At 35.2% G+C, this 22,155-nt stretch overlaps 1 protein-coding gene across 1 annotated transcript in view; it reads left to right on the top strand.

The window, feature by feature from the left end:
• The window catches only part of LOC107566224 (signal peptide, CUB and EGF-like domain-containing protein 3), a 52,182-nt gene extending 31,170 nt beyond the window's left edge, over nt 1-21,012 (top strand). Inside the window, exons 3-5 of the mRNA XM_016251612.1 lie at nt 6,549-6,674; nt 15,385-15,519; nt 20,891-21,012. Coding sequence (XP_016107098.1) covers nt 6,549-6,674; nt 15,385-15,519; nt 20,891-21,012 — 383 coding nt within the window. The remainder of the gene's footprint in view (nt 1-6,548; nt 6,675-15,384; nt 15,520-20,890) is intronic.
• Nucleotides 21,013-22,155: the final 1,143 nt, after the last annotated feature.

The raw sequence follows: 22,155 nt of genomic DNA, 5'->3' as shown, positions 1-22,155 counted from the left end.
CCCACTGATTCTTCATCACTGCCTGTTTAGCCCCGCCCACAGATTCTACATCACTGCCTGTTTAGCCCCACCCACTGATTCTTCATCACTGCCTGTTTTGCCCCGCCCACTGATTCTACATCACTACCTGTTTAGCCCCGCCCACCGATTCTACATCACTGCCTGTTTAGCCCCGCCCACCATTTTGCACATGTAGTGTTTGAGAGAGAGGCGAACGCGCAGGTCTACGCAGAAACCAAACGATAAAGATGCTCTGAGAACAAGAGGACCCTGTTCAGTGTTTGCGTTTGTTTCCTTCTGATCCCAACGTTAGGAAAGAGTGAATAAACTTTATTTTTAATGAAGATCTTGGTCCTTTGTTCACTTCATTTTACCAGGGATTCATTTACTATTCGACAAGGCACTATTCGACACAGGATTTTCGAAAAGATTGAAACTAAAAGACGATGCTGTGCCGATTATATTGGATCCAACAGTAATGTTGCAACACAAGTGTGAATAACTGTTTTTATTATGTGATCACTATTGCTTTGTCTGTTGTTACAGATCGTTTGATATGAGTATTTATGCATTTTTGACCTAAATCAAACCTGAATGCATGCTGTCAAACATACACAACTGTTAGCCAATCACAGCAGTGGGTGTTTACTTTTGAGTCTACAATCCTCCACAGCTACTCAAACAGAGCGTTCTGATGAGGGGGTTAAAAACTGGACAGAAAATAGCTTACTTCTTCTAAATTATGTTTTTTGATGTAAAAATTTTGATTACATTATAAGTGGACCTCAGAGAACAGTACAGCATAAAAAACAAAGGCAGTTTATGACCCCTTTATTTTTAACACGTTACTCCAATCAATCAAAATACTCTGGACTGTCTCCTGTAAAATTTGAACAACAGTGATCTTTACACAGCAACGAACTGAAACATCTGACATGCCATGTTTAATTGCAATTTAAAGGCGGAATATGTGTATTTACACAACAATTGCATAATTTAAAAAGCCTACAGTAAAAATATTAATTGTTATAAATTTTAAATATATAAATTATTCAATAAAACAGGAATTTGTTACACGGTAGAACTGCAATATTTAGGAAAAAAATACTTTAATTGCATTGTAGTAATAATGACTGTTAAGGTTAATTATTAGAAAATATACTGTAACAATGCTTTTGTGAAACAGCATGTCACATTCTGGCTACACAGACAAGACAAACTAAGAACTGTTTATGAATTAATTTAATGCATTTTACGAATTAGACAATCAAGACCTCACATTGGTTGCTATAGTCAGTGTAAACTTGAATAAGCTGGCAAAATTCAAACAATTTGAAGTAATCAGTTAAGTAAAGAAATGCAAAGTTGAATTAAGTGAAACTGGCAGATTTATATTTTACATGTTAATCACTTGTTAAGCTAACTCGAACATTTAATTAAACATTTTAAGTTTGGGAATCCCTGCATCACATGTATATGAAATGATGTGAATTTATGCATTTTAATGTGTTTGAAAGACAAAAGCCTTCCAAAGATATAGTAATGCATAGTTAAATAACCCACTGAATGATAATTGAACAGTATAGGCTATTTTAGAAATGTAAAAGATGACAAAGAAGAATTAAAGAGAATAAATAAATTGCTATTATCTTGATAATATGTAATCATGTAATCATTAAAAAAGAAACTGTAGTCTGATTACAAGTATTTTAAAATGTAATCTAATTACAAGTACTTAATTTTTGGAATCTGATTACGTAATCCAGATTGCATGTAATCAGTTACTACCCAGCTCTGTATAGAAGTATATATTATATACAGAAAGGGACCAAAAATTATTTGCCATCATTTATTTAGCATGAGTTAAAAAACAAAACAACTTGTTATAATCACTGAGGCTGTCTACACTGTAGAGAGAATGTATCTCTTACTTGCATCATACGTTCATCATTACATTCATTTGGCATTTTGTTTCTTTAGGGCAGTTAATTCATCAGTGTTAGTGGTTTTCAGCACACAGATGCTATTCTAACTGTACTGCACAAAGATGTGGTCATGTCTTGTTTTCTCGTGGCCGTTTGCCTTTAGGGGAAGTTTTTGCAGCTCAGTTGTATTTGGAGAGGTGTATGCTGCTCTTGGACCCACTTAGCCAATGTGATCCTTTCTGGATACAAACATCGTAAGCCCAGGCAAAACATTGGAAAGTGAATGAGTTCTGGAATGTTTGCGCGGCGTTAAAACGGCACTCCTGACTGAACCGGGATCAGTGGCGTAAAGCCCTTGATATGGTGTGGAAACACAAATGTGCGCTGGGGAGATATGAGCATCGCTGTTCAAATATACTTCACCACGTGCAAAAAGACAAGCAGCAGAACCAGATCCTAATCCTCTGAAAGCTATTGAGAAACTCTTGATAGCTATTTGCTACAAATAACGTGGGCTTGGAATAAATAACAGGCCTGAGCCTTGAGAAAGCAGCGCTTGCCTATTTGGCTGGTCACACTTCTTAACTAGCTTAACCAGCAAGGGTTTTATGTCTTTTTATATTTATATTTAGGCACCGTTTACAGATCTTCAAAACTAATTTCATGCATTTATGCATAAAGCTTTAGATCAAAAGGTTTTTAAGATCATGAGGAACATAAATGCGGTCAAATACAAAAACAAAATGCATTTTTGCTTTTAGCTCATTTGCAGTTCGGTTAAATTGTCATGTGGTGTGATTAATGAATTTTTCACATTTTCATTATACAAATAATTGCATTTTGTCTCTCAATCAAAAATGCATGAAAATATTATACAAGATATCCTATATATGCTATTTTATAATATTAATATTTGTAAAGGAATATTTTGCTTACCATTTCCTGCTTTGTTTATTTGCATTTCATTAAAGTTGCTCTGCGGTGTGACAAATGAATTTTTCACACATATTCATATTCAATATATTCCATTTTGTTTTAGAAGTTTGTATTAAAATTATTAAAAAAAATACATAAGTATTATGCAAGATACTGTATATATACTATTTTATAATATTATAAAATATTTTAAGGTCACAATTGTCACGAATCCGGTCCATGAACTTCCAATTTCATTGACTCTCGCACTACACACTGTTGCACATCACCCCGGACTACATTTCCCATCATGCATTGCACTGATTGCACTCAGCACGGATTGCACCCAGCTGTTTCATATCACTCCCTCACTATTTAACACTCACTCTGATCCCTTCCGTCGGCCGAGTATTGTCTAGCGATTATCACTCTCCTAGCGATAGCTACTCTACAGAGCCCTAGCCCTAGCCCTAGCCCTAGCCCTAGCCCTGTCTGTCTCCTTCGGTTTTGCTCTTCGCCTGTTTTCCTGGACTTCTCCCTTTAGCCTTGCCCCTGTGACTCTGTTTGCCTATCGTCGACCCACGCTAGCCCTAGGATTATTCTTGTGTCTTGCCCGCCATATTCCTGGTTGCCACTGTTTACCCTGCCTGTCTTATGACCATGTCTCTGTCTTCTCCAATTAAAGCTTTGCATTTGGATCTGAACGTCTCATGTCTCGTCAGCCCCGTTACAACAATCACTTGCTTCTACTTTATTTGCAGTTTGCTTAAATTAAATAAATGTACATTAATTTATCATACTACAGGACAATGTACAAATATTCAAATTTGTCTCTTAATAAAATGTAAAAAATAATAGTATAAAATAAAAATATAAACAAAGATTTTTTTATAATATTATATCTTATTTTAATAGAATACTTGAACGTCGTGCTTTTAGCTTATTTGGATTACATTTTAATTGTCCTATGACAAATGAATATTACACATATATTCAATGTATAAATATTGCAGTTTTTTCTCAGAAATAAACAGCCTGTTTTGATACTGTACCTTTAAGATGATGTAAATTACCTCTGTTTTTATTGGCTAAACTTCTCGCAAAAGTTGTTGAATTCTGATTAGGTGTTGATATGCAAAAATGCATATCTATCTATCTATCTATCTGTCTATCTGTATCTGTCTGTCTGTCTGTCTGTCTGTATCTATCTGTCTGTCTGTCTGTCTGTCTGTCTGTGTCTGTCTGTATCTGTCTGCCTGTATCTGTCTGTCTGTCTCTATCTGTCTGTCTGTATCTGTCTGTATCTGTCTATCTATCTATCTGTCTGTCTGTCTGTGTCTGTCTGTATCTGTCTGCCTGTATCTGTCTGTCTGTCTCTATCTGTCTGTCTGTATCTGTCTGTATCTGTCTATCTATCTATCTGTCTGTCTGTCTGTGTCTGTCTGTATCTGTCTGCCTGTATCTGTCTGTCTGTCTCTATCTGTCTGTCTGTATCTGTCTGTATCTGTCTATCTATCTATCTGTCTGTCTGTCTGTCTGTCTGTCTGTCTGTGTCTGTCTGTATCTGTCTGCCTGTCTGCCTGTATCTGTCTGTCTGTCTCTATCTGTCTGTCTGTATCTGTCTGTATCTGTCTATCTATCTATCTGTCTGTCTGTCTGTCTGTGTCTGTCTGTATCTGTCTGTCCGTCTGCCTGTCTGTCTGTCTCTATCTGTCTGTCTGTCTGCCTGTATCTGTCTATCTATCTATCTATCTATCTATCTATCTATCTATCTGTCTATCTGTCTGTCTGTCTGTCTGTCGTTCTATCTATATGTCTGTCTATCTATCTATCTATCTATCTATCTATCTGTCTGTCTGTCTGTCTGTCTGTCTGTCTGTCTGTCTGTCTGTCTGTCTGTCTGTCTGTCTGTCTGTCTGTCTATCTATCTATCTATCTATCTATCTATCTATCTATCTATCTGTCTATCTGTCTGTCTGTCTGTCTGTCGTTCTATCTATATGTCTGTCTGTCGTTCTATCTATCTGTCTTGTCTGTCGTTCTATCTATCTGTCTGTCGGTCTGTTTATAGCTATGCATAGATTTAGACTGTTGTCACACTGCAGGGCAATCTAAGCAGACTGCAAATAATATAATATATAACAATCTGATTATATTTGTGTATATTAATATTTAAATGTATACATGCCAGCATTCAAAAGTTCATAGTTGGTAAGATTTTGTTAATGTTTTTGAAAGAGTCTCTTATGCTCACCAAAGTTGAATTTATTTGGTTAAAAAAATCAGTGAAATCAGTAAAATTGTAAAATATTATTACAATTTAAAATAACTGTTTTCTCTGCGGATGTATTTATCTGTCGGCCTCATTTGCACAATGGCGCCGACGCTGATGGCTGCCTCCGTGGCGTGCTCTGCAGTTGTTTTTATGTTTTTGTCAGTTTGTCCTGTCTTTAGTTATATCCCTGCAATCAGTTTCACCAGAGACGAATTGCTGGACATTCGGAAGTACACACCACCCGATATTTCACCGGTTTTCGACTATTCGGATGTTTTGCTGGACATTGTTGTCGGGGGAGCTGTGGCGCTGATCAAGCGCTTCAGGACGCGCAGACGGGGGAAGCGAGCCGGCGCGCTCGTGAAGCTCAGACAGCACGGATTCAGAACGCCGTTGCCTAGCATCCATCTGGCGAACCTCCGCTCTCTACCCAACAAAACGGACGAACTTCTTCTGCTCTCCCGGACAAATAAGGATTTTTCAAACTCTGCTGCTCTGTGTTTCACGGAAACCTGCTGAGCGAATCATTGGTACAACCCTCCCTTCTCTCCAAGAACTGTACTTGTCCAGAGTGAGCAAAAGGGCTGGCAGAATCACTCTGGACCCCTCACATCCAGCACACTCCCTCTTTGAACTGTTGCCATCTGGTCGACGCTACAGAGCTCTGAGCACCAGAACGACCAGACACAGGAACAGTTTTTTCCCTCAGGCCATCCATCTCATGAACACTTGACAATAACTGTGGAACACACACTATTTATTCACTCATACACTTATTTATCTAACACACACACTCAGTCTACATTTCAATTTGCACATAATACATACAACCATACAACTGTCTATTGTTATATACCTGTACATACAATTGTCGATTTGTATATTTTTATTCCTTAGTTACTTGTTCTATTTTTCTATTTTTTATTATCTGTGTTTTTGTTCTGTCACTGTCATTCTGTTACACTGTGGAGCTTCTGTCATGAAAACAAATTCCTCGTATGTGTAAACATACCTGGCAATAAAACTCATTCTGATTCTGATTCTGATTCTGTATTGTAATATGTGATTTATTCCAGTGATCAAAGCTGAATTTTTAGCATCATTACGCCAGTGTTCAGTGTCACACGATCCTTCAGAAATCATTCTAATATGCTGATTTGCAGCTCAAGAAACATTTCTGATTATTATCAATGTTGAAACCGTAATGCATTTTACTTTTCAGGATTCTTTGCTGAATAGAAAGTTCAAAAGAACAGCATTTATTTGAAATATAAATCTTTTGTAACATTCGAAATGCCTTTACTGTCACTTTTGATCAATTGAATGCAGCCTTCCTAAATAAAAGTATGAAGACCCCAAATCTTTTGGCTTCAAAAGAGCAACAGTTATCTATGATGTCAGCTCTTTAATTTTTAATGTGACTGTTCTTGCAGATATCGATGAGTGTGCCAGTGAATATAATGGAGGATGCGTTCACGAGTGCATCAACATCCCCGGAAACTACAGATGCACGTGCTACGACGGCTTTCGCTTGGCCCACGACGGACACAACTGCCTGGGTAAGCCATCGCTGCTTTACGTTTGGGACAAACAAATAAAGCGTGTGTGATGATCTGCGTCCTCTCAGGACTTCATCCCACTCTAGACAAACAAACATTATTGCTGGAACCCAACTTCTAACGGTTGATACTCAGACGTGTCTAATCAAACTCCACACCGACCGCGACTGAGGCCCAGAACGCGTCACTCTATCCTCTGTGTCAAAACCAAGCGGTTTGTGCGGTTAGCCGATAGAAGAGGGCGATAAATCCGTCAGATTTGGGCTGTGACTGCTGAGTACACGGTTCTGTGGTATTAATTGTATTTTCAGACCGCGTGAGCTCACGTTTTTGACATTCGGTGGCTCGTATGTCCAGCCGTTGCAGGTCAGTTGTATCAATCTGAAGGGAATGTGTGTGTTTGTGTGCGAGATTTACATCGGGTTACAGTCTTATACTGACCTCGGCACTTTAACTCAAAACAGATGTCCGGCACGTCGAACTATCAGTCCAATGAAGATGTGAAATAGCTGCTTTGCTGTGATCAGTGGTTTTTCACTGAGTGTTTGTGTGGGTTATGTGGGTTTTACTCGTGCAGAACACTGCTATTTCAGACCTTCACAGACATTTAAAGGTCCCTTCTGCCAGTTTTTGAAACACATTTTCGAATATTGAGGTTTTCTCTGGCAGAGCTCGAAGCAATCTGATTGTTATCTGAATGACAGTTGAATTCGAGAACCGACTCCCATTTTGCTCTTTTTTTTATTATCAAAACGAATTTTTTATTATTTATTATTTTAATTTTTGGGGGGAATAAGTTGGTATATGTTTTATACTGTTTGGACAACTTTCTCCAAACTTTATCAATAAACAATGTCACCACGTTTTCAGATTTCACTTTTTTTCTTTTTTTTTTACTTTATAAAAATAAATATTAATATTAAATTCATATTTGAGACAAATATTAAATATGCTAAAGGAAAATTTGGGATAATTTAGATCATTAAGGCTCATTAAAATTACTATTCAGTGAATGTTACATTTAATTACATATATAAATGAACTTCAAATTAGCTAAAAGTAGGAAACAGTGACCTTTAAATATTTTTTCAAATATTATTTAAAATTATAAATAAAATAATGGAATGTGAGGTATTGTATTAAAATACTATATAATATTATTAAATAGTTGTTGTTATTATTATTATTATTATTATCATCACTATTATTAAATAGTGATAACATAATATACAGAGTATATATATATATATATATACACAAATATTAAATTCATATTTGTCACAAATATTAAGTGTGTGTGTGCGTGTGTGCAAAAGAAAGATGTAGTGTAATATTCTACTAATATTAATATAACTATTAAATACATTATTTTAAAGTTCAATTTGGAATATTTTTTTTTTCATATTTTATATTAGACCAAATATATTCGTTTTTTTCTGACAATACTCTATATGTTCTGAATATGATAGCATGTTTTTTTTTACTAATTAGTATTGAAAATATACTGTATACTAAAAAGAAATATTTCTATGAATGTAATACTCTATTATGAATAGAAATATTAAAAATAGTGTTATACAGTGAAATTTGCAATGCAGTATTTTAGTATTTTACATTAGACCATATATAGTCATTTTTTTCCTGAGAGTACCTTATATGTTGTGTATATGATAGCATGCTTGTCCAGTATTTAATATTGAAAATATATATATATTACATACTCAGATTGCTCTGAAATGCTCTTGCTTCATCTCGTCACACACACGAATGCTTTGTTCCAATGCATTTAGCGCAAGTCTCATGTTTAGCCGTGGATGATTTGCGCAGCTGCATGGATGAGCTGTACCGCTGTATGCGCCTCTGATCGTCTATATCTGCTCATCATACACCCTTCACGAACTCTTTTCTAACTCTGCGTTCTGTTCTTCACAAATGAACGCTTTACACAGATGAACTGTGGCTAAAATAAACAGCCCACTTCTGCAGTATCTTTAATCTATCGACTCTCAGTCTCTCTCCTCCCCCCGAGGTTTCTTTAGGATACTAAGTAACTTTTGCTCCAAGGTTAGTGTGTTCTTGGTTTGAAGGCTAAAAATAACAGGTCGCTTTGTTTCCATGGTGTTTTCAGTGGGAAGGAAAGTCGAAAATCTTGTAATCTATGCAGAAAAGACACATTTCGCTTTAGTCATGAGGGTTTGGATCTTATTTTCGCTTCCATGTAGAGCTCAGATTGTAAATGACATTTGAACTTGCTCTTTGCTCACATTTCTAATTATTATTCAATAAAACAATTGTATGGTACTGTATGTACTTGATTTGAGTACGTGTCTTGTCTTCTGTCGGTAACGGAGTGGTGTTATGGGGAATGCTGATGAAGGAAGACGGTGTTGATTTTGTCTGTTTATTTCATGCGATCAGAGCGCAGGTTTAACATTGATTCACAGAAACTGAGAGAAACAGCCGACTGATTGCAGAGCTTGTATTGATGTTCCTCCTGTTTTGTCTTCAACTCATACAGCCTGTATTCAAGCTTTTTGTAGATAATTTTAGCCTTAGCTGTGTTTTTTTAAAGAAATTGTATGATTAGAGTTTGAAAAGCTCCCACTTAGGGTTTTTTTTTTATGTTAAGCATTTAAAATTTGATATTGGCATATTGAATTGCAGTTGTTCTTCTTTTCATGTATTTTACTAGCTTATTTTATGTTTTAGCTAACAGCCAAAATGGCATTTCTGGCAATCAATTATTTATTTAATATCCATTATTATTTAGGATTGAGTCAGTATTATTATTTATTACATATTTTAGAGTTTATTTGTTCATTTAAATTTATTTTGGGGGGGTAAACAATGGGACACAAATTCAAAATTGTTCATCAAATGAAAACTGCATAATATTTTCATATTTAATTGCAATTAATGTATTGAACCATTTACACACTATACGCTAAAAAAGAGGCACAGAAGTCCAAGTTTAAGGTTTTTTTTTGTGATGACATTTAATAATAATATATACATTATATTTATATATATTTTGCATATTTCTATATTTTCATAATATGTAACTTTATATATATATATATATATATATATATAAATTAAATATTTGCGGAAGCACCTGACTGGGGGTAATGGTTAGAATAAAATAGCAGGTTGATTGAATTGCTTCAGTAAGCTCTTGTCCTTTAGACATCCTTTAGACATATGATGATGTTGATTCAATATATATATATATTCAATGTATATATATATATATATATATATATATATATATATATATATATATATATATATACAAAGCATATTTTATATATATATATATACGTTAGTGGTCAAACGATTAATCACAATTAATCGCATTTAAAATAAAAGTTTTTGTTTGCATAATATGTGTGTGTTCTGTGTATATTTATTATGTGTATATATAAATACACACACATACAGTATATATTTTGAAAATATTTATATGTCTATATTTATATTCATATAATTTATATTATACACAAATATATTTAATATATAAACATAACCTACAGTATTATTCTGAAATTTATACATGCATGTGTGTGTATTTATCCATACATAATAAATATACACAGCACACATACATATATCATGTAAACAAAAACTTTTATTTTGGATGCGATTAATCGCGATTAATCGTTTGATAACTCTATATGTACATAGATAGATAGATAGATAGATAGATAGATAGATAGATTCTCCTAAGTATCTTAAATAGAAAGCCATAAAAAAGTACTGCTGGAAGATTGAGAAGTAACCTCATAATCGACTGATCGTCTTGAACATTCAGCGAGTCACAGAGGAAGGAAAGAGAGTGAAAAGGGAAGGAATAGAGGACGAGGAATAAGAGAAGGAAAGAGAGAGAGAGAGAGAGAGAGAGAGAGTATTTATCCATACATAATAAATATACACAGCACACATACATATATCATGTAAACAAAAACTTTTATTTTGGATGCGATTAATCGCGATTAATCGTTTGATAACTCTATATGTACATAGATAGATAGATAGATAGATAGATAGATAGATAGATAGATAGATAGATAGATAGATAGATAGATAGATAGATAGATAGATAGATAGATTCTCCTAAGTATCTTAAATAGAAAGCCATAAAAAAGTACTGCTGGAAGATTGAGAAGTAACCTCATAATCGACTGATCGTCTTGAACATTCAGCGAGTCACAGAGGAAGGAAAGAGTGTGAAAAGGGAAGGAATAGAGGACGAGGAATAAGAGAAGGAGAGAGAGAGAGAGAGAGAGAGAGAGAGAGAGAGAGAGAGAGAGAGGTAATTCTTCAGCACAGGAATCCTCTCAGGAGGTTTTTAAAGAAATGTTTTAAGTGCAAATAGCATGAGCTCTGCTCCGGGTTTCACCAGAATCCTGTTCCTTTTCCAAATATTTGCTTTGGACGCGAGCCGCGATCTGCACAGAACACATGTCGCTAACGCCGTCCGCTGACCGGCACAGCTTCACCAAACTCAGCAGCGGCAGGAAATCAGGGGTTTGTTTATGCTGCGGAAGCAAGGTGTTTGGGGTTTGAAGCGCGAGGCTCTCGCACATGCAAAGATACTAAAGCAAGCTCTGTGCAAACAGACGGCTGTTACCATAAATGCTTTCCAAACGCTTAGAGCCCACAGATACGTTAGTAGCAAATATGGATGCTTTTGATGCACATTTTCACTTAGTGTGTTCTGAAATGTGTCAATACACAATTTATAATGCAATGCAAGTGCGCATTTCATTCTCAGCATTGGTAAATTGTTGTAAAATTGTCATCTGTTTTCTTTCATGTCAATTACTGATATTGTAGAGCATATTTGTTACCTTAAAAAATAAGATAATAACTGATCAGATTTCCTGTCACAATCATTTGATGGAACTCCACCCCATGATTTTACTGCTACAATAATAAAAATGCACATTATGACAATGCATTTTTCTTTTTGTACTTGCATGGAATACATTTCAGGTGCTAAATTCTGTAGCCACACCCACATGACATCTGATTGGTTCAGAATCCTACACCACACATTAAATACCCAGTATTTATTTATTTATTTTATCATATTTAATAATAAATATTTAGGACATTAAAAACATTTAATCCAATTAATTACATGATATGTTGTTTAATTAATGTAATCATTTATTTGTTTACTATTTATAAAGATGATGATGATGATGATTAGTTTATTGCTTTGTATTTCAGTTAATGTATTTATTTGATACATTTCAATATAACAAAATTTTATTTATTTGTTATTTTATTGATAACAAATAATTTAAAAGGAAATAATTAGGTCTGACAATTGAAAGGCTTGATCAAATTAATTACATTATATCCTGTTTAATTAATCTATTAATCATTTGTTTATTTTGTATTTATGATGATTTGTTATTAATTTTATATAAATTTATTAGTAGTAGTAGTAGTAGTAATTTGAATTTATTGCATCATTTAATGTATTTATTCACCAGATACACACACACACACACACACACACACATAGATATTGATATATCTCACTATACACTATATCTCGTGAATAAATAAATACACTCAGTTTTTTTTTTGCTCCTCCCAAATATTCATTGTTTAAGATTTACTGATAAAATTTCATGTTATGACAATGCATTTTCTTTGCATGCTTGCATAGAATACATTTCTGGTCTTTGTCATTTTTATGTTTAGTAGCCACGCCCACAATAACATCTGATTGGTTAAAAATTCTGCATGTTTAGATTAACTTTGTCATTTCGTACGGTATTTTCACTTTCAGCAAGGACAGAATTTGATGCTGATAACATCATGTCGCAATTGGTAAATGGTGGGAATGTGTGTTGTGTGTTGTGTGTTGTGTGTTGTGTGTTGTGTGTTGTGTGTTGTGTGTGTGTGTGTGAGAGAGAGAGAGAGAGAGAGAGAGAGAGTGAACACGAGCGCTGGGAAATGGTTATATTCCCCCCTCAGCTTGGCTGAAAATGGCCTAGATTGGAAACTCTATCCCAAGGCCTCAGTGCATTGGACAAACAGACAGAAAATTTGTTTCGCATTAGGGTTTATTAAGCGTGAGCTTGTGTATACAGCAGGCTGACTCTGATGAGACGTATCTGAGAGAGAGATCAGGTTGCAGTCTCATCCTCAGAGCGGCAGACGACACACAGAAACGAACTGTCATCGAAAAATAAAACAAAATGACAGGAGGATTCAACAGAGTCTGACATTATTTAAAGAAAATCCAGGATTCATTTATTATGATTTTACAGTAGTAACTAAATATAATATTTTGGTGATATCATAGTAACCACAGTACAGTTTTAAAATAGGCTTAAAATCTGCATCAATCAAAAACAGACTAATCTCTGACTATAATCAAATAATTCAGACGTCATGTTGATTTAGGATCAGTCTGAGTTCAGGAAAGGGCCCTGATGTTATTTAACAGCATACTGCAGGTTGAAATGTATTGGCTTTTAATCAGCCGTTGAATGATCAGTTTGTGTAACGATCCATAAATCCCAAAAGATGATGAGTCTATCAACACAAGCGGCTTTGTTTTTCTATCACGGTGAGACTTTGCATCGACTTCTATTTTTTTTGTATACTGAACTAATGATATGTTCTGTCCCCTAACCCTCATGCTATGCTCTCTGCATTTTAAGACATTACTTAATATGTTTATTAAGCTGTTTCATTGCAAAGCAGAGGTGCCAACAACATCAACACCAAATGAACTGATGCAAGTTCACACAAGCAGGTCCACAGTAATTGTAAGCCAGAGCATATACAGACAAAACTCACACAGACTGGCAGAATAAGAAACTGCATGAAATCACCAGGATGTACTGATTAATGATCTAACGGCGTCTGTTTCTGAGGCGAGTCACATGTCAACATCACTAATGGACATCAGAGCTGCGAGAATGTGAGCAAAAAACATGAGAAATGTAGCTGTTGACTGTTTAGACTGAGGAAGAAAACAAACAGCGGGAGCGGTATGTTCAGATTCATGAGGTTATGCCCTGTAATTCGCTTTTTATTAAGGTTTTGTGCACAAAAGTGAAAATGTTTCACTCTACTTTCTATATGCATATGAACTGTCTTATGATTGGCTGCTCCCTTTGCATGCGAAATGAATAACAACACAATCAAATTTGTAGTTGTGATGATTTCTGAACAAGCCATTTTTGCAGTTTCGTTTCAATAAATGTTTTGTATTGTTATAATTTAAATATTAGTTATACTGTATATTTCAGTTTTTTTTTTAAAGAAATTAATACTTTTATACACCAAGGATACATTACATTGCTCAAAAGTGACCATTTTATTCCAAATAAATACTGTTCTTTTGAAGTTTCTAGGGTTGAAAAAAATATTCAAACCAAAGCTTTGTGGTGTATCACAAAAACGTTACAGTATATTTATTGAAATATGTTTTTTTTTTATTTGTATTAAATTTGTTGTCAGACTCAACATTTACTTTGAAATGTGAGATGTAAAGTCAGAATTGCGAGTCGTAAAGTCACAATTGTGAGATGTAAAGTCAGAATTACGAGACGTAAAGTCAGAATTGCAGGACAAAAAGTGAGAATTGCAAGATGTAAAGTCTAAATTATAATATAAAGTCAGAATTGTGAGATGTAAAGTCAGAATTGCAAGACATAAAGTCAGAATTGTGAGATGTAAGATGTAAAGTCTAAATTATAATATAAAGTCTAAATTGCGATATACAAAGTCAGAATTGTGAAATGCAAAGTCTAAATTGTGAGATATAAAGTCAGCATTGTGAGATGTAAAGTCAGCATTGCGAGATGTAAAGTCAGCATTGCGAGATGTAAAGTCAGAATTGTGAGATGTAAAGTCAGAATTGTGAGATGTAAAGTCAGAATTACAAGACATAAAGTCAGAATTGTGAGGCGTGAAGTCAGAATTGTGAGATATAAAGTCAGCATTGTGAGATGTAAAGTCAGAATTGTGAGGCGTGAAGTCAGAATTGTGAGATATAAAGTCAGAATTGCGATATATAAATTCAGAATTGTGAGATGTAAAATCTAAATTGTGAGACGTAAAGTCAGAATTGCGAGATGTAAGATGTAAAGTCTAAATTATAATATAAAGTCAGAATTGTGAAACTTGAAGTCAGAATTGTGAGATGTAAAGTCAGAATTGCAAGACATTAAGTCTAAATTGCAATATATAAAGTCAGAATTGTGAAATGCAAAGTCTAAATTGTGAGATATAAAGTCAGCATTGCGAGATGTAAAGTCAGAATTGCCAGATGTAAGATGTAAAGTCTAAATTATAATATAAAGTCAGAATTGTGAGACGTGAAGTCAGAATTGCAAGACGTTAAGTCTAAATTGCGATATATAAAGTCAGAATTGTGAAATGCAAAGTCTAAATTGCGAGATATAATGTCGGCATTGCGAGATGTAAAGTCAGAATTGCGAGATGAATTTGTGAGATTAAAAGTTGCAGTTACTGTACCTTTTTTTTATCCCATGGCAGAAACAAGCTTCCATACTTTAAAGACTTCTTTCAGAACCAAATCTTACAACCCTAAACTTTGAATGGTAGCGGTATTGTACAGTATAGATATGTGCATATTAATAGGCATACTTGTAATCCCACAATTTTAATAATACGGCTATGTTTTTACTCATCTGTTTATCTGTGTCTCCGTCAGATGTTGACGAGTGCGCGGAAGGAAACGGCGGATGCCAGCAGGTCTGTGTTAACATGATGGGGAGTTACGAGTGTCGGTGCCGCGACGGATTTCTCCTGTCCGACAACCAGCACACCTGCATCCAGAGACCCAAAGGTGAGAGCCTGATCACATCACACCACTAACATGCTACTCTTACTGTCCCTGCAGGATATATAGTATGAAAACTGGGCATGCTGGGCACAGTATGTAGATTTTGAATGGCATAATAGATTTGTTTACGGTGCAGTATAATTCAGAGTACACTGCTGGATATCTCATAATGCAATGCGCTCAATTTGATGAATGATCTGGAAAGTGTTTAAAGGGGTCATATGATGCATTTTTAAAGATCATTATTTTGTGTATTTTGTGTAACAGAATATGTTGACATGCTTTAATGTTCAAAAAAACACATTATTTTTCAAATACTGTACATTATTGTAGGTCCTCTATGCCCCGCCTCTCTCAAACACTTTGTTTTCTACAAAGTCCCTCCTTCTGACAAGCGCAGTCTGCTCTGATTGGCCAGCTGACCCAGTGCATTGTGATTGGCCGAACACCACAAGAACTTGTCGGAAATGTAACGCCCCTTACCATAAGCAAGGGGGTCGCAAGCTTCATCTTTCAAAATAAATGTAAAGACAGAGCCCGAAAGGGGAACAGAGTCGCTTGACAGACACAGTGATGAAGCTGGTATGTGTTTGCAGTACACAGGCCACGGTTAAGACAGCTGACTCCACTGTGATCTCTCTCTCTCTCTCTCACACACACACGCGCACACACACACACACACACACACACACGATGTGCAAAACTCCGCATTTGAACAGTCAATAGCAAATACTTAAACTAATAACAAAACAGTAGCTGATTCAGAAGCGCCAGATTGTCATAGCAAAGTCAGAATGACCTCCTCTCCTAGGTTCACGAAACGGTCGTCCATAAAATGCATTGCTGTTCTGTTGTACGTAATCTTAAAGATTCCTAAATGCATCTACTTTCGGAAGACCAAATAAAGTGATTTTGCTTTCAACTGGAATCACACAGTGTCTCCCTGACATGCTGCTTCAACACTAACTGCGGTTACTGAAACCACGCCTTCTTTCTTTGCGTGCACATTTGGGCGGCATTATGTTAATATTTCCACATAGTGAGGTAGATATGTGGGGGCGTGTTAGAACGAGCCGTTTTGGGGGGGCGTGGCAGAGTCTTAACTTTGATAAAGAATATCTCTTTGGTTTTGAGACTTTAGTCTTTGCAACTTCAGGGATCTTATCTATGCACAATCAGCTTGTAACACTCCAAAGAGAAAGGAAAACTTGAAATGTGCTGTGATTGGTTAGCTGGACCAGTGTGTGTTGTGATTGGCAGCACTCGGCGCCTGGTCGGGAAATGCCACATCCCTTACCATAGCCGCCTGTGAGCTTCAGTGTAAATATTCTGTCAATATCAAATCAATTTGAGCACGATTTAAACCCGGATAATTGTAACCACTCTAAGTTCGTCTGTCTTGGGAAAGCTAGCGTGTCTCCGACATAGTGATAACACTCGTTGCCTTCTCTAGTGCAGCTCAACCAGGTCTCTTCCCATTCGTCGATATTTGTGATATCACAAATCCCGGAAAATATGCGTTGTAGTCAAAACTAGTTGTTCGTTGTAGTTTTTGAAAAGTGATTTCTGTTAAATAAAATATCTCCTTTTGAAGTGGACTTTGAGCTTTGTAACTTTGCAGAACTTTTTTATGCTCGAACAGTAACATTACACTAAAGTTGAAAAAGTGAAAAAACATAATAGCACCCCTTTAACATTTCGATTTTAATTAATTAACAAGAAATGAAGTTTTGATTCATTTAGCAAGTTCCGCGGCTAAAGTAAACAGTCTCATGAGAACGGTTCGTCACCCCACGGTAGAGAGGGGTGGGGTGAGCAGAGCTCATTAGCATTTAAAGGGACATGCACTAAAACGGCTTGCTGAAAACAGCTGTTTTTGACAGGGTAAAAAGGGTGTTGTTTTACACTACCATTGAGAAATTTTAACCAAAGTATGTTACAAACTTTTCATTAAGACCCTAAAGAATCATATCAACTTGTGGAAAATGGGCATCCGATGATCCCTTTAATTAAATAACTGGATGCCACTCAAATGCAATGTGATGGGATCATTTGACAATCAGTGATATTTTAGCATTATTTTTATATTATTATAGTATTTATTAATATTTTGAGTTTACTTTTATTTTATGTTTTTTTAAAGTGTAGTTTTTCAAATAATTTGTATTATATATTTTTTATATTTAGCCTTAAAATTAAAAATAAAAGTTATTAGTATTTAATTAGTATTTTTTTTGTTTCAATTCTTAAAAATGTTTTGGTTATTAAAAATTACCTCATAATAACTATTAAATTAGCATAATTAAATAACCACTCATATGCAGTGTCATGTGACAACCAATGATATTTTAGTATTATTTTTTATGTTATTATAGTGTGTTTTCATATTTTGAGTTGGCTTTTTATTGAAGTTTTTATTTTAATTTTAGTAAATTTATTTGCTTTTTTTATTTTTAATATACATATTTGTATATTATTCACTTTTTGTGTTTTAGTTTTTATTTCAGTTAGTGGTCAAGGCAACATTTCTCATTTACGTTTGAAGTTTTATTTTTTTCTTACTTTTTTAATTAAAGCTTTTTAGGTAACATTAACAACATTGCTGATGAAAATGTGAAATGCTATTGTTTCACTTGCTATTTTTGAAAGAATAATAGTCTTTATACTGTATTTGCTGCATAGTATTCAGTTAGTAATAAGAACGTATTTCATTCTGAACGCAGCCGTTATTTCTGTGCCGTTTACGTCGTGATTTAACAATGTCAGCGGAAAAGTGGCGTTCTCTTCAAAGCCCAATCTCAGGAGATGCTTTTGGCCGGCTGAACTTGTCAGTGTTTGCGTTTCATAAGCACACTGTTATTTGAGTCGTGGATCGTATGATTCAAACGCTGCCCCTCTGGATTCAAGGCCTTCATTGTTTCTATTCTGTTGGAAAGAGTTTGATAAATACCGTCGTAATCCCTCATATTTCATGTTAATATTAGTTTTATTGCTGCCAGATGAAAACCTCTTGGACGGAGAGGTTTAGACAGCGTAAATCCACAAACGCTTCGATGTGGAAACGCTGTACACTTCTGTTGTGATCGGCTGCGGATCTGTTTGCCATTACGCTATTGTTGCAGCACAATGTGCTTCAGATATCTGCGGTTTAGGAAGAGACGATGTTGGACAAGCCGACAGCGAGAGTGACGTAACTCATCGTTGACGGATAGCATGTGTAAACGACGGCACATGAGATGAGAGGAATCGGGTTTCTGTACACCGCTGATTTATTTCGCACTAAAGCAGGATTTTAGTTCGTCTGCCTTGGGAAAGCTAGCGTGTCTCTGACATAGTGATAACATTCATTGCCTTCTCTAGTGCAGCTCAACCAGCTCTCGTCCCATTCGTCCATATTTGTGATATCACAAATCCCCGAAAATATGCGTTGTAGTCCAAACGAGTCGTTCGTTGTAGTTTTTGAAACGGGATTTCTGTTAAATAAAATATCTCCTTTTGAAATCGACTTTGAGCTTTGTAACTTTGCAGATCTTTTTTATGCTCAAACAGCAACATTACAGACTAACTAAAGTTGAAAAAGTGAAAAAGCATGATAGGACCCCTTTAAACAAGCGCTGTGGTCTCTCAGATGGACGTGAAGCAGGAGGAAGTGAAGTGGTTTTCCGTCCGAGGCTGAGCACTCATTTCATGGGAAGCGCTTTCTTATCAAACAGACGAGTGCTGGAGAAGAGGGTTCTGCTGTTGTGTCACGGACGGCAGGGAAATGCGTCCCACAGTCAAAGGTCACGCATCCAATCAAACACTGCAGCGCACACTCAGCTGAACTCCACCTTCAGCCTCACGTCTTGCTCAGCATCCACTGCAAACTCACAAAATACTCTCTTTCCTGTGAAAATGTCACACTGCGGAAGTAAAATGCCCATTGTGTTGATTTGAATTCCCATCTTTTTTTGATTTGTCGGAAATCACTGTGACATTCTTCTCAAAGCTTTGTGACATTTTCTCATTTAGGGTTGTGAATTTGATTACTTGATGTACAGTATTTTGTTATGCCAATTTCTAGTCTCTGAGGGCGTTTGCATTTACATTTATGACATTTATGCCTTTGCTAAAATGTAACTTCTACCCGAGGCATTTTCTGTGTTGATAGCATTTTGTGCATGTAATTTCTCGGGGAAGCAAACCCATAATAATTACAAGTGTTTTAATTGTTTACCTGCATGTCACGTGAACCTTAACCAACATTAGAGAACTGCAACATGCAAATACGTTTTTTAATTATTGAAATATTGAAATATTATATACTTAATATTATTGTTATTTTTTAATTAATATGAATTAAAAGTAATATAAAAATATTTGAATGATATTAATAAACAACATTTAATTGTTACCTAAATATTGACTGTTTGTTTTTGATTTGTTACTTTGATTCTTAATATATAAATGTTTCTTTAATTCAAATATTTTTATTTAAAAAAAATTATAAGTACTGACCAGCATTAGAGAACTATTAAAATGCAAACCTGTTGTTAAATTATTATTATTATTATTATGGAATATTACCTTTTTAAATATTAATATTACTTAATAATGTTAACTTTTTAAATATTTGTAAAATATGAATATCAATTAAAGTTAACTATTAAATATGAACATTTAATAATAATAATAATAATAATATTTAAACACTAAATAATTCCTACACAATTTTTCTTTAATTCAAAAATGTTTGCAATCCAAAATGTCTACTGTTTGAAAGAACAGAAAGCACACTTCTTTTGTTTAAAATGTTATATTTTTATGTCATAATAAGTATAAATAAATAAATAAACAATAGGAATTGACATAAATAATTTATATAAGTTAATGATAATTTGTGAGAATATAAAGTATATATATAGTATATTTATCTATTTATTTTGTTTTTAATTTTTTTTGTTTGTTTGTTTGTTATGTGTGAGAAGCATTAATATTTTTGTTAATTTTTCATTGTGTGTGTGTGTGTGTGTGTGTGTGTTTAGGTTGAATTAAAGTCTAATTAGGCTCAACATAACCCCTTCATCAAAGCTATACCCAGAATGTGAGCTGAATATAAGGGTAGTGTGTAGAGTGATTCCTAGCGCTGCAGCGTTTCACACAGTCATAGTCTGTCAGCTCTGATGGGTTTAGTTAGTAATGCATCACAGTCGCGGTTACGAGTCTAACTGTGCTTCCCGTTTTCCCCTCTTTCTCACACCTGCACAGTACACATAGCTTTTAAAGTTCATGAATGTCAGCCCATGTGTTTTGTGTTGCAGTGCTCTGGCAAATGTTTACTTAGTAATAAAAGACTGCTTCCTTCGTCTTAAAGTGTCGTTTGTTTGAGACTCAGGTGACGCAGAGGCTCTCGCTGGACGGATGACTTACATGAGTATGAACACACACACACACACACACACACAGCTCTGGACTGTGCTGTTTAGTGGATGTGTTTCCATCATAGCAGGAATGTGAAGAAATTCAGAGACATTTTGTGTTCCATTTATGCTTTTTGGAGATTTCATGTTGACGTTAAGTCACATATTTACACGCTGATTAAAATGTCTGTGCATTTGCAATATGAAACCGCGTTTGTGGCATATTTAACTTCTGTAATGTGATGTTTTTTGAGTAAAAACAATATTCATTGGTGTTTTGAATGGAGAGGAGAGGGTGAAGGGTCTGTCAGCTCTGATGGGTTTAGTTAGTAATGCATCACAGTCGCGGTTACGAGTCTAACTGTGCTTCCCGTTTTCCCCTCTTTCTCACACCTGCACAGTACACATAGCTTTTAAAGTTCATGAATGTCAGCCCATGTGTTTTGTGTTGCAGTGCTCTGGCAAATGTTTACTTAGTAATAAAAGACTGCTTCCTTCGTCTTAAAGTGTCGTTTGTTTGAGACTCAGGTGACGCAGAGGCTCTCGCTGGACGGATGACTTACATGAGTATGAACACACACACACACACACACACACAGCTCTGGACTGTGCTGTTTAGTGGATGTGTTTCCATCATAGCAGGAATGTGAAGAAATTCAGAGACATTTTGTGTTCCATTTATGCTTTTTGGAGATTTCATGTTGACGTTAAGTCACATATTTACACGCTGATTAAAATGTCTGTGCATTTGCAATATGAAACAGCGTTTGTGGCATATTTAACTTCTGTAATGTGATGTTTTTTGAGTAGCTCTGGACTGTGCTGTTTAGTGGATGTGTTTCCATCATAGCAGGAATGTGAAGAAATTCAGAGACATTTTGTGTTCCATTTATGCTTTTTGGAGATTTCATGTTGACGTTAAGTCACATATTTACACGCTGATTAAAATGTCTGTGCATTTGCAATATGAAACCGCGTTTGTGGCATATTTAACTTCTGTAATGTGATGTTTTTTGAGTAAAAACAATATTCATTGGTGTTTTGAATGGAGAGGAGAGGGTGAAGGCTCTAAAATAGTGGTGATGTAATCTGGCATAATTTGTCCTGAATCGTTTGAACTACACTAAAGATCCTTGTTGAGAGAGGTACTTTCACCTTTATAAGTAATACGATTTATGATTTTCACCTAATGGACATTTAACCCGCCGGACTTGCATTGAAGAAGAGACCTGGGCCATGA

The sequence above is a fragment of the Sinocyclocheilus grahami genome, unplaced genomic scaffold (genome assembly GCF_001515645.1).
Source record: "Sinocyclocheilus grahami isolate Dianchi unplaced genomic scaffold, SAMN03320097.WGS_v1.1 scaffold1061.1, whole genome shotgun sequence".
Lineage (NCBI taxonomy): Eukaryota > Metazoa > Chordata > Actinopteri > Cypriniformes > Cyprinidae > Sinocyclocheilus > Sinocyclocheilus grahami.
Note: the sequence above shows the minus strand (reverse complement) of the source record. Positions and strands in the feature narration are given on the sequence as shown.